Raw genomic sequence first — 12,819 nt, forward strand, 5'->3', positions numbered from 1 at the left:
TCATGTTTGTATTCTCCGGGCCTTGGAAGTGTCTGAAACATAGTGGGCAACAATTATTTATTGGGTGAATGAGGGAAGATCTGTACCTATGGCCAGATCTGTCTGCTCTGAGTTAATCCTTTTTCAAAAATACAACCTGTCATTGATTGAGGGTCTTCTAGGCCAAGAGCTCACCATCATTTTAGGCAGACGACTGGGCCAGCTTTGAAGATGAGTAGCACGACTCATGCAGGACTAATGACCTGGCTGTGCTGTCACAGTGAGAGCACAGAGACCCCAAATCCAGGCTGGCTGCCCAGGAGCGCAGACACAGATGTCCATGACTTTGATGCAGGACACAGGCTTCTGCTCTGCACACTGTCTGAGGTCAGTGATTCAAAAGAAAACAGATCCTGAGCCCCAGAGAACCTGCCTGGGCGTGGTGAGCTACTCCTGGACAGGTCAGAATCTGAAAGAATAAATGTAAGCCTGCATTGAACTAAGACAAACTAGAACAAGAAAGAGCAGGAACTCAGACTGTCTTCCAGAAGTGAGAGGCTCACTACCAAGGAGGGGAAGAGGGAAGCACCCCCATTGCCATCAGCAATCAAAACATTGAAGAGACACCAGGTATGTGGGGAGCTGGGGACAGGCGGGAAGCCCAAGAAACAAAAGAAGTTGGATCACTTCGAATGGGAAGAGAAGGAAAGAGAGCCACACTTCTAAAATCCGCAGAGATAAAAGACTTTCCGACATAGTAATCAAATAAATGCCTGTTTTCTCTGGAAAGCAGACAGCTGCTGCAAGATCCTGAGAGCTGAAGCAGTGAGGACAAAGGGAATTCCTTTGATGGGCGTGGGTCCAGGACTGCATGTCTTGAAACTCCAGTTTTACTGGTTGCAGGGGGTGGGGACTTTCTCAAGGGGCTTTTAGAAGGAACAAAAAAATTTAACTCTCTAAAGGATACCATTTTGCGAAAAAGGAAATTTTCTTTAACAAATCAACAGAACATAGGCGCATCTATTATCTGCTATGCGAAGCACCGCAGGAACTTAAGTGCAAGCCGGGCCCTGTTCCTAAGAGAACTGTATGGTGTCACTCTCGCATGTAGGGACCAGTGAGGAAATGCCTGTGCACTTCCTTTTCTGATGTAGCTCAAACACAGTATTGATAGTTGATTTGCAACCCTGTGCAGATCCAGGGCCCTAAGTGCTGAGAATCAAAACCATCTCCACACTGATCTATGCATGCAGTTCTCCAAACCTGGGTAACTTCGCGAGACAGTTCTATAAAACGGGCCCTGAACTGGTAAGATGCCATGAACTAGAAAGGATGAGCTGGCCACCTTGATTTCATTTGAAGGTAAAGGAAGACAAAAAGTTCACCCATTTGAAGATCACCTATTAAAAAGGCAAGATGACACCTCACATCAGTCTGTGTAATAATTTTACTGCATAACAAATGACAGAGATTGCATAAATCATTAGGTAACAGCATACAGAGAAGAACAAACCAAGTAAACATGGTTACTGTGATCATTGAATAGGAAAAACAACCCAGTTCTTACAAATACCACTGAGCCTCCAAATATGACTCTTTTTGAGAGAAAAATTACCGCTTGCATTTTCTGGACAGTGATGTCTGTAGTTCCATTACGGAAAATGTGAGACCACTTTACAGATAAAAACATTAAAAACACAACGCACATAGATGTGTAGCCCTCTTAACACTGGATATAACAGAAACAAGACGTCAGGGACCCTGCTTTTGCCTGAACATGGCTGGGGGTTCCTATCAGTCAGTAGCAGTTTGTGTAGAACCCTGCATAACCTTCTGTGCAGGGAAAACGCCTGTGCTGGGTAGTACAAACATACACTGCAGGAATAAGTTTCTTCCAATGGAGGACAAAGAATATAAATAGATTGGACGTTAAAATTTTCCATTTGTCACTTGATTATTTGCCTTGCCCAACACATAAAAATACAAATAAATATTTCCTTATAAACCAAGTTCATGGTATACTATAAAAAAAGATTTAAAAAACCCTCCCCCAAAATCTTAATTTACTCTTATTAAATAAAAATGCTAATATACAGATACATCTGATATTTACATAAATTGTAGGACTGTCATTTCCTGGATACATTTGAGGTTTTCTCTGTCTTCCTTTTTTTCAATACTAAGCACTGAATCCAGGAGTCTTAACCGCTGAGCTACATCCCCAGCCTTTCTAAGGTTTCTGAGACAGTTTCCCTAAGTTGCAACTTGTAATCCTCCTGCCTCAGGCTGCCATGTGCCATGTGCCATGTAGCTGAGGCTACAGGTACACAACGTGTGCCCAGGCCACAACTGAGGTTTAATGGTGTTAGCAGTCTAACACACAAGACTTCCATCCCAAACGCAGGTTTAATGCTAGTAAAAGTCACAAGATAATTTTCTTCTTTTTAACTTAGGTAAAAAAGGCTTCATTTTGGGGGGTTTTAGAATTATATTTCAGTTGTCTGAAAAAATACAATTTCGATGCAAAAAGTGTATCAAGCATTCAAGAATATATCGCTGGTGTAATCTTTTTGCATGTCTTTGATTTCATAGAAAGAACAACCAACCATACACCTGAAAAGAGTCTAAACCAGCTGAACGTAAGTGCACGGTTTCGGTGCCCAACGGCCCACATGCCCAGGAGGTGAAGGATGAAGATCAGACATCTTTCTTCTGCCTCTGCTCTAGCTTTCTTCTTAGCAGACTGTAATTCTCCTTGGTGCCTGCTGCTGCAGGGTCGAGCTGCAGGGAGATTTCGTAGTGTTTCTTGGCCAACTCGAGATGTCCCCAGCGGTGGTAGAGCACAGCTGAAAAAGCACGAGATGGATTTCATTGGCAACACTTCTGAGTAACTTGCAGTGGCCTCTTCAACTGCTGGTACCAAGAACTATTATAGGAACTTTGCAAAGTTAGTTTTCAAAAATCAGTGCTTAAAAAATATTGTTTATACTACAAACTTTTATTGGTACTGGGGATCAAACTCACGACCGCAAGGCAGGCACTATGCCACTGAGCTAAATCCCCTGCCCTGTACTATGAACTTTATTGATCATAACTGCACTCCTTGGGGACTATGCATTTAACCCTTGCCAGGGACTCACAGGGCTATTTGTGTTGCTGATGTGACGTAGTGGCTAACAGTGACACTGACACTGTTACATGAAGAGGTAAAGAGAACAGTGCAGTGTCTGGAGGCTGCCCTGAAACTTCCACGGAGCCAGGTGGGGGAATGTGGGGCTTAGGCAGCGCCTAGAACTCTGCCTGTCAGCCAGGGATGTAGCTCAGCAGCACAAGCACCTGCCTGGTAAGTGTGAGTTTGATCCCCGGTAAGAACTCTGCTCGCACACAAGCCCAGCCTTTTGTAAGAGACACCTGCTGTCTATTGGTTTGAGGTGCTAGAGGCTGAACTCAGAGCCTTCACATTGAGCTGCATCCCCAGCCCTTTATAATTGTTTGAGACAGGGTCCAGACTGGCCTTGAACTTGCAACCCTCCTTTCTCAGTTTCCCAGACTACCTGCATTACAGGCATGTGCCACTGTGCCTGGCAGTTGTTTATTTTGAATAAAGATTTCTCCGTGCCGTTCAGCAAAGCAACAGTTGTGCGCTGCCAGCTGAAAACAAGGGCTCTGACGTGAAGGTCTGACTGTAACATGATAGCTACGCTGAGCCAGTTATTAACATGGTAAGCCTGACTGCTAACGATGATTCTCTAAGTAAACCATCTTTCTCCAGGGATAGGAAAACAACTACTCATGTTCTGTGACTTTTGTGATGAACAGTTTGGAGTGGCAGGAAAGAAATTTGGCAAACAGAAATACTCATGTGCCTGTGCACTCCAAATACCTGCAGGCTGGAAGAAAGGAAGCGAGGGCTCCTGGGAGTGAGCACTTGTGGGTGGAGTCTGGGCCACGGCACAAGGGAACACAGCAAAGGTTGGAAGACGGGGAGTCCGTGGTGGGAAGAAGAGGGCACAGGAGGTGTCAAGTAGGAAACTGTCACCCACAGGAGCAAGACCCGAGTTCCAAAACTAACAAGTGACAAAGTCAGTCACGATTCTGGGGGTGGTCCTAGCCATCCAATTACAATCTGTAGCTGTCTTTGAAAAGTAACAACTGAACCACATCTTAGTCCCAGATTAGGAAGGATAAGCTAGCACTGAGGAACATACCACTGCTCTCTGAATATGGATTTCACAGAAATATGTCATGCTGTTCCAAGCACATGGAGTTCCAAGATTTAAATTGGCGAGAAGCCGAAGCATGACTTCCCGTGAGCCGGCCGGTGTGCAGGCAGGGACAAGATAAGCAACCTCCCCCTCCCCCAAGCCAGTAAGTAATGGGCTGATTTGGAGGAAGTCAGGCTGAGATGATAGCATCTGAAGTATTGTAATAATAATAATAATAATAATGCTGCTTGTATTGTTTAACTGACTTTGCAGGCCTATGGCATCTATTTGGAGGATAGCAATATGCACTGTAGCCACTTTGGTCTTGGTTGTGAAACTCAATGCTTTACTCCGTTTTGCTGCTCTGTTTTATTCCAGCATTTGGTAACCTGAGCAACTATTTTGAAGACAGCAATATGCACTATAACTACCACTGTTAAAATCCTACCATCTTGTTTTGAATACTATATAGCTATTATTTTTGTTATTTTGCTTTTGTTGTTTTTTGAATTGTTTGTTGATTTTTCTGTTTTTTCTTTTTTTCTCTTAAAATAGTATTTGAATTGGAAAGTTTCCTTACCTAAATTCCCGTGGTAACTTGCAACATTTGGGTTTGCTTTAATTGCCTTGAGGAATAAAGCTTCAGATTCCTAAAAAATGAAGCACATGGAAAGAAAGCACTGTACATGAAGGCCTCACTGCTTCATCGCCGGTGGTTTTCACCCTTCTGCCATCCTTGATTTGTACCGCTGCAAGGCTCCAGAAACAAGGGCCAGAGAGCCAGCAAGGACACTGCGGTGTACAACAGTGACCACAGGGAGGGCCAATTTGCCTGTGAGCTCTGCCACCTGCCTCTTGGAAACAGCTGGAATCCTGTGACTGCCAGCCAGTCTCCTGGTTCCACGTGCAGTGGCGGAGGAGAGGAGGGGAAAGAACAGAAGCGGACCGTGGAGAAGACACCTGGCCATTGCCTGTCAGCCCACACTGGTGACCTCTCTGCCTGGACTCTGAAGGCAGGGGTGGGGCCTGTTTAATCTCCCCGAGAATCCATGATACCCTTGGGGACCCAGAAGCAGCCCAGGCAGCTGGAAAGAATGAGCAGAGAGTGAGGAAGAAATGCTGTGTGTCATGGAAGCTATCATGGTACCATGTATGACTGTGACCAGATGCCCCCGAAGTGCAGGCACTCATTCTTGGATAGAGTTGCGTGTTCTCCCAATCACCCTCACTTCCAGTGTGGACACTCTGACATGGGGCAAAGTCTTCCGATCTGATCATGCCAAACGTGGCAAACCATGTGGTTACCTTCTACTGTCCTCCCTGACATGTGCTGAGGGCCATTAGCCACTTCCCCTACCTTTCCTGTCTGAACAGGCCAGGTAGTCTGTGATTGGCAGCACACCGAGCTTACACAACCAAGCCCACTGGAGAGCAGTGAGCTGTTTAAAAACCGTTCCGCAGCTGGGCCTGATGGCGCAGGCCTGTATCCCGGTCTCTTCAGGGCTAATGCAGAAGACCATAGATTCAAGCCCAGTCTGGGAAGTTTAGTGATTAGCAAGACCCAGTTTAAGAATTTTAAAAACCTCCCAAAAGTGACAAAACAAATTAAAATAACAAAGGGTGTAGCTCTGAGTGAAGTTCCCTGCGTTCGATCCTCAGGATAGCAATGGGATTAACAAAGAAGATGGGTTTGTAGATGGTCTGAAGGTTTCAAAATCTAGGCAATGAGCCAGTTTACACACACACACACACACACACACACACACACACACAAGTTCACACTTTTGTTACTACACTAGAAATCTATTTAAAGAAACATACCCAGTAAAAGTCAGGAAGAATCTAGATGTGGAAAAAAGGGAATTTGAAACAATGTGACATAAATGTGCAGTCTGGAAATGACTTTATTACTGCAACCTGCTTTTAAACTCAGGTCCAGTGAATGGGGTGACATGGAGAGAGAAATCAGTGAGGGCAGTGTCACATTAAACCTGGAAAGATTATGTCTGCAGTTTTTCTTGATCCCATTAGCTCCAAATTGGAAATTACATGGTGCAAAGTTAACATAAAAAGGTTGCAATGCTGTTTAGAGAGCCATTTAATGCTTTAAATTTTATAAACATATAAACTTCAGTACTCCTCAATTACAAATCATGGTCTTGTGCCTCTTCTTCTATTACTCAATCAGGAGATTGGGCAGATCACGGTCTCCACTTCACACACGTGCAAACTGAGGCTGCTGGAGCCATAAACACAGGAGAACTCTGCCATCTCGGCCTCAGAACAGGCTGTGGAAGCCTGCAGGATCCAGGGTTAACACAGGCGTGAACACCTGCCTGTCAGCACCCTGGACAGCAACAGAGGCTTTACCAACAGGCCAGGGCCTGGCTAAGGAAACCAATATAAGACAGCAAATGGCTGGGTGAGGATGAGCCACCCGGAGAGCAGACCCTGTCTGGAGAGTGTGTCCCCTAGAGCGCTGCAAGCCACCACCACGGCCCCTTCTCCAAAGCAGCACCAGCCCCCACCCCCAACAGAACAGCAACAGCAAGAGGTACCTCAAACTCTTCAGCCTGGGTGGGGACCATGGCTGGAGGAGTTACCACCTGCTCCCCACTTGGTAGCTGTCAAAAAGGCTCACAGTGAGCTCTGTGCCCATGACTTTATCCTCTGTTTCCTTATCTTAGGCTTTGCACTACTACCCCGACAACTAGGATGAAAACGTGTGTACAGAAATGGGAAACTAATTTCTCCATTCTACTTATCTGGAACAATAAAGAACCATGTAAACTGGAAGCCAACCCTGGGTTCTGTCCCCTTTACAGAAATTCCGGTTTACAGCCTGCAGCATGGCAGGAAAATCAATACAATGATTGTGGGGCTGCGTCAGAGGAGAACCCAGAATCCTGAGCTGGCCCAGGAGGTAATGGCCCAAAAGTCACCAGGAGGCAAACCTGTGATTCTCCTCCATGCTCCCTGAGCAGGGTCATAAAAATAAATAAAATAAAATAAAATAAAATAAAATAAAATAAAATAAAATAAAATAAGCCCCCTTTGAAGCAAAATCTGGAAATGCTAAATAAAGATATATAATGAAGCTACTAAACTTCCTGACATTCAAAAGGAGGGCTAAGCATGTAGTTCAGCTGAAGGCCCTGGGTTCAATTCCCAGTACTGAAGAGAGATAGGAGAGACAACAGACAACAGACAGAGGAGGAGAAAGAGGGAGAAAGACGGAAAGGGAGGGAGAGGGAGAGACAATGACAGGAAAGAAAAAAATTGTATCAATAATGACAGCTAATCAACAGAAATGAAGAAGTAAATAACTCAGGGCAAAGGTCAGAAAATATTAATTACTCACTAACTTAAGGCCTTGAGTCTCATCTGTAGACTCAGTGATCAAAACAACATACAGCTCCTGTTTCTTAAACAAGGTATCCTTCCTCAGAAGAAAAAGGCACGGCTTCTGAGGGTGCCCTTTGCAGGTCTGGTTGGGAGCTGGGGCTGCCAGGTAGGACTGCAGGTTCCCTGGCCTGACCCAATCCCAGAGATGGTCCCCATGAGGCACTCTCGGTGCCTATGACTGTAATACACAAAACCAGGTCTGAGGTCACAGAGTCACCCTAAATGAAGAGGGAGCGAGGCCCCGGCCACTCCTCACCAGGTCTGGCAGGCCCAGGGAAGCAGATGTGATGTCTGCAGTTTTGGTCGTTTAGCAACTTTTAGGGTCTTCCTGTAACTCTGAGAAGAAAAGGGCCTGGAAGTAGCAAGAGCTACTTCCTCCATGGGCTGAGATGGCTGGTCTCCCTCCCTCCCATTTTTCCTTCCTCTCCTCTCCTCTTTTTCTCTTTGAGACAGGGCCTCACTATGTAACCCAGGCTGGCCTTGAACTTGCAGTGATTCTCCTGTCGCAGCTCTCAAATGCTGGGACACAGGCATGCACCAGCACACCCAGCTTGGCTTTTCTTTGTGCAGAACACAGGTCCCACACACAAACCCAGAGCTCCAACCCACCATAAAGGACAATGCCTCACCCCATCCTGAGGCGGTGGGGCAGGGCACAGGGGTAGCACTGTCCCTGGACTGAGTGGGCCTCACCCAGCTCCTCCTGGTCACTTCCCCTTCCCCACAGTGCTACCCTCCCCAAGTGTGAACAATGGCTGAGCTCTGGGTGTGACCCTGTTCACCCACCTTTTGGGCAATTTCTCCTAGGAACAAGCTGACTAAGCCAGCCTGCTGTACTGCTGCCACAGCCCTGGCCTAATTCCGAATGAAATCCTGATGCCTTCTGTCAGCTGCTGGCACCCAGTGCAAGAAATCACGGCCCAAAGTTTACCCACCTTGTATTTCTGGGATTTTCCCAACACGTTTGCCAAGGAGAACATAAGAGAGTGATCATTAGGTATTAATTCCAGTGCTTCTCTTCCAACTGCTTCAGCTTGGGCTAAATTACCTGGAAGGAAAAAATAAAAAACACACTGATGCTGTACTTGTGTTTCTGTCTCTTAGTAGGGTATATATACATTGTACACAATCGTTACAAAATCCGTGTGGAAGGCACAATGCACACTTTCACATGCACATAGCCACAGCCACTCAGCAGTCTGGAAGTAACACGCAAACAGCCTGTGATTCGATTCTGCAAAGCATTCAGTAATTAGTTCTAATTTCTTCCTAGATACCAGCTATATCCTAATCAGAGAAAGAGAGTTTGCAAAATGGGTGTGTCACAGTAACACTGTTAACTTCTGATGGGTTTTTCTTAGAGAATCTAGAGCTCTCTTATGCCCTTTAGATGGCTTTCTACTTTTAAATTATGCCAAATCAATACTACAGTTTCTTTTTTTTTTTTTTCCTGTTTTTCATTTTTATCGGTACCAGGGATTGAACTCACGACTGCCTGCTTGCAAGGCAGGTGCTTATGCAGCTGAGCTAAATCCCCAGTCCCAATACTACAGTTTCTTAAAGGGTGGTTGGTTTTACAAAATAATGGTTGCAAAATAACTTCTAATTGACTCGATCTAGTCTGTTCTGTGCTAAGAAAGCAAATCATCAAATCGTTAGCATTGAATCTCAAAGAACCTAAGGCTGTGGAGACCAGAGGGTGACTCCTGTGTGTGGACAGCCCATGGACTTGGGAAGTCACCCTGCTCGTTCAATCCAAAAGCTCGGAAGGGTTCCTGCTCACATCTGTGTGCCCCTAGCATTCTGGGTGAGGCTGTGGCTGGCAGATAGATCATATGCCGTCTTTCACACCGCCACACAAATTTTAAATGCAGTATTTTCCATAACGTCCAGATCCCACTGTACTCCAGGACACCTCACTTTCTAGAGGAATAGACATTATGGTACAGAAGATTTAGGCCTATACATATTTATTTTTTGAACTCAGAGGGACAGAGCACTGAATTTCTGTTTCTTAGTTTTTCAATAGTACAGTGCTGGGCTCCATCTCCTGATTCCCCGATCTGCCCTTCTGCACCTGTGTTGTCCAGGAGGATGATCATGTTGTTCCAAGCCAGGCTGTGCTCCGGCTTCAGCACGGTAGCATTTCTCCACGCATTCAGTGCGTCCACGTGGCGGTTCAGGTCTGCATACTGAAAACAAAACAGACCCCCCCCACCAAAAAATCAATATCCCAATTTTTATGTTCTTTGGTTCTCTTAAGATATTACCCCCACAACCAACAAAATCCCCACCAAAACAAACAAAAAGATAACCCAACTTTTCTTTATAGATCTTTTAGTTTTTTGCTTCAACCTATTTACTTTTCAAAACTGTGGAAGACCACCTAGAGGACTCTCCTTGAAAGAAGAGTAATTATCCCCATCTTGGCTAAACCTGGCCCTGTCTCCACGTACTCATAGGCAGACAGCTGGCTTGGGCTTTTCCTTCTCCTTTCAACTGGCTTTGAACACTGTAAATCCACCTTGCCGAGGTGCTAGTACGTAGTCTTTGAAACAAGGCAACAGGTCAATGTTTCCCAACCCCCTGGCTCCCAAAAACCATGTGTAAGCTGGCAGGAGGGAGAGCCACGCTCCATGCTGTCAGCTGGGATTGAGCATCGAGATGAGAGGCTATGAGTTCCTGGGGCACCAACCCCAAAACGTCAGATGCTACCTCCAATTGTGTTATGCAGATGACTCTTTCTGCACACCCTTCTCTCTGCATAGTGCAGAGGTGACTTCAGGCCTCCTACCTAGCCCAGCTCATAGTACTCATGTACTTTCCCCCACTCTCGGTGACTATCCTCGAGCTACTTCCTTCGTCATGAATGAATAAAACCCGAGTTTGGCCCTGGGTTGAGGTCTTTGTTCCAGCTGACCATCACCCTAGCTGGACTTAGGACCTCCCTGGCTTCCCACAACTATAAATATGCCTTAGTGTCTTTATTCTCCCCATCAGTTGCACTAGAAGTGGTAGATTAGAATTAACTCATTAGAATTAACTCACTAGAAGTGGTAGATTAGAATTAACTCACTAGAATTCCTATAAATTTTCCATAGGGTCACAAATATAAATTCCTCAGACTACCTGGCTCTCTATACAGAACAATTTCAAGGAAGTGGGTATTATAATCATTATCCCCACTTTAGGACAAAGCAACTAAGGTGTAAGGAAATTAATAACTTGCCTTACGCCATGCTTCTAGAGGTGGAGAATCAGGGATGACAGCTTGGGGTGATCTCGACACGTTTTAACTAGAGAATCTATTATTTGGTGATTGTATCAAATTGTATTTCAGGCTGAGAAAGAACTGTTCATCATGCTTTTTCTAGGAAGTCTCTATATATCCATCTTTAATAATTCAAAATAGTAAATGAACACTTCATGTGACTAAAAGCTGTATGTGTCCAATTCACCACGTGAAGAATGATCCAGGACCCCGTTCTCACCTACATCAAAACCTAATGCTATGAAAATGTGTGTCTCTCAGACCTACTTTACAAATTTCTTGAAAATTCTCCAGGGTCATGCAAAATCTCTCTGACAAGCTGGAGCCTGGCTCGCTTCACGTAGGAAGGAGAGATTATCCATTGCCATCTTTTGAGAGGAGATTTTGTTTAACACTGGTAATACAAAGTGTCTGACTTTCCATCTGCATGGTTAATGACAGCCTTGGCCAAGTGGTGGATTCCGTAGCAGGTCACAGTCTGGCCACCCCGAACTCACTTCAATGTACCTTTCATTTGAAAGTACTCTATCCCTCTAACTCTGCACAAAGTAGAAGTGACAGCAATTTATCAGTTGAAGGCTGGTTTCTTTCTTCCTGTCACGTGTATATTTGTAACAGAAAACAGGGACGTTCGGACTTATTGCAGGTCCCACACAGTAAACAGATGGTATGATACGCAAAAAGGGTTAATGAACTCTGGAAACACTGAAGAATATACAGTCCTGGGACTAAAATGTCTGAATTCTCCACAAGACTCAGAAAATCAGCTGGTAAAATCTTATCTTTTAGTATCATTAATGATATAAAAAGTTCAAAAAATTAAAATAATGTAGATGCTTAATTATAGTAATGCTTAATTGTGTCTCTCTTTTTTTTGTTTTTTTTTTTGTTTTTTGAGATGAGGTCTCGCTATGCAGTTCAGGCTGGCCTTGAGCTCACTTTGTAGCCCAGGCTGGTCTTGAACTTGCATCGATCCTCCCACCTCAGTTTCCTGAGTGCTGGGATTACAAATTGTGCCTCTTTATAGGATATCTCAGTGATTCTTTAAGTCAGTTTTTGCCAGCAAGGTATGCACATGTGTCACTTGGTTAAAAATCTGTGGGGACATTCTAACACACCCATGACAAGGAGCCTAAGTTCATTTATGCAACACAATATAATTCTTCATGTTATTTTTCTATTTATTACTATTACTTTGATTGTTATTACCATTTATTGCAGAATAACATATCAACTCAAGTTACAGACTTTTATTTTTGTAGATAAAGACACTTTATAGGAAACAGAGAAACACGGTAATTTAACAATAACTACCCAGTGCAGGGCAGATGGTAGTGAACAAGTTACTCACCTATTCGGCCTTCACCTACCTTCCATACCCTGCTCTGAGGTGTGGTGCTAGGAGTCTGCCAACTACATTTCCAGGGGCCTTTGCCTCTAAGTTCCTTGTTAAGTTGCTGACAACAGGTACCATAGGTTCTTGTGTTTGCTCCCTCGAGCCTGAGGGCTTTCCTTTAGTTACTGATCTCTGTTACTATTCCCTTTCCGTTTTGTGCTTACAGTTGTATGATCAGTTCCCTGCATTAATCCTATATTTAAAAATCTCACCATGCCTTCTCTTCTTCCGACTCACACAATCCTGACTCACACAATTGTTTGAGCTGTCTCCAGTCATACCGCCAAGTGCCTTTACCATAACTCTCTAGGACCATCAATATGGCCCCAATAACCCAGCTCTTCCTAATTTCCTGTTTCACAAAGAGAACTGCATTATATTACCTTCTTATCTGGGGTTCAGAAATCAAAACAATTTCTATCTTCTATTACAACAATGTGGTTTCTAAAAAAAAAAAGACACCTTAAAGTTATTAGTTTCCTCTTATTTGCCAGTAAATAAATGGGTTAGTTGAGCTGTTAAAGATTAAGCTTTTAATGCTTTTAAGCTGTCAAGTGGGCAAA

The 12,819-nt window shown here is 44.4% G+C and overlaps 1 protein-coding gene across 7 annotated transcripts in view; it reads right to left on the bottom strand.

The window, feature by feature from the left end:
• Positions 1-1,408: 1,408 nt before the first annotated feature.
• Positions 1,409-12,819, bottom strand: part of Tmtc4 (transmembrane O-mannosyltransferase targeting cadherins 4) — a 56,707-nt gene continuing 45,296 nt past the window's right edge. For 4 of the 7 annotated variants that reach the window (XM_063246995.1, XM_063246994.1, XM_063246991.1 and 1 more), the window contains 4 exons: positions 9,667-9,781; positions 8,525-8,637; positions 4,765-4,834; positions 1,409-2,825 (listed from right to left, as the gene is read on the bottom strand). In XM_063246995.1, coding sequence (XP_063103065.1) covers positions 2,677-2,825; positions 4,765-4,834; positions 8,525-8,637; positions 9,667-9,781 — 447 coding nt within the window. In that variant the 3' untranslated portion in view covers positions 1,409-2,676. Of the gene's footprint in view, positions 2,826-4,764; positions 4,835-6,070; positions 7,359-7,845; positions 7,926-8,524; positions 8,638-9,666; positions 9,782-12,639; positions 12,701-12,819 lie in introns of those variants that run through there. The other 3 variants (XM_063246992.1, XM_063246993.1, XM_063246996.1) reach the window with 3 other exon arrangements.

The sequence above is a fragment of the Cavia porcellus genome, unplaced genomic scaffold (genome assembly GCF_034190915.1).
Source record: "Cavia porcellus strain 051 isolate PalLab524CR breed Dunkin Hartley unplaced genomic scaffold, mCavPor4.1 scaffold_4, whole genome shotgun sequence".
Classification (NCBI taxonomy): Eukaryota; Metazoa; Chordata; class Mammalia; order Rodentia; family Caviidae; genus Cavia; species Cavia porcellus.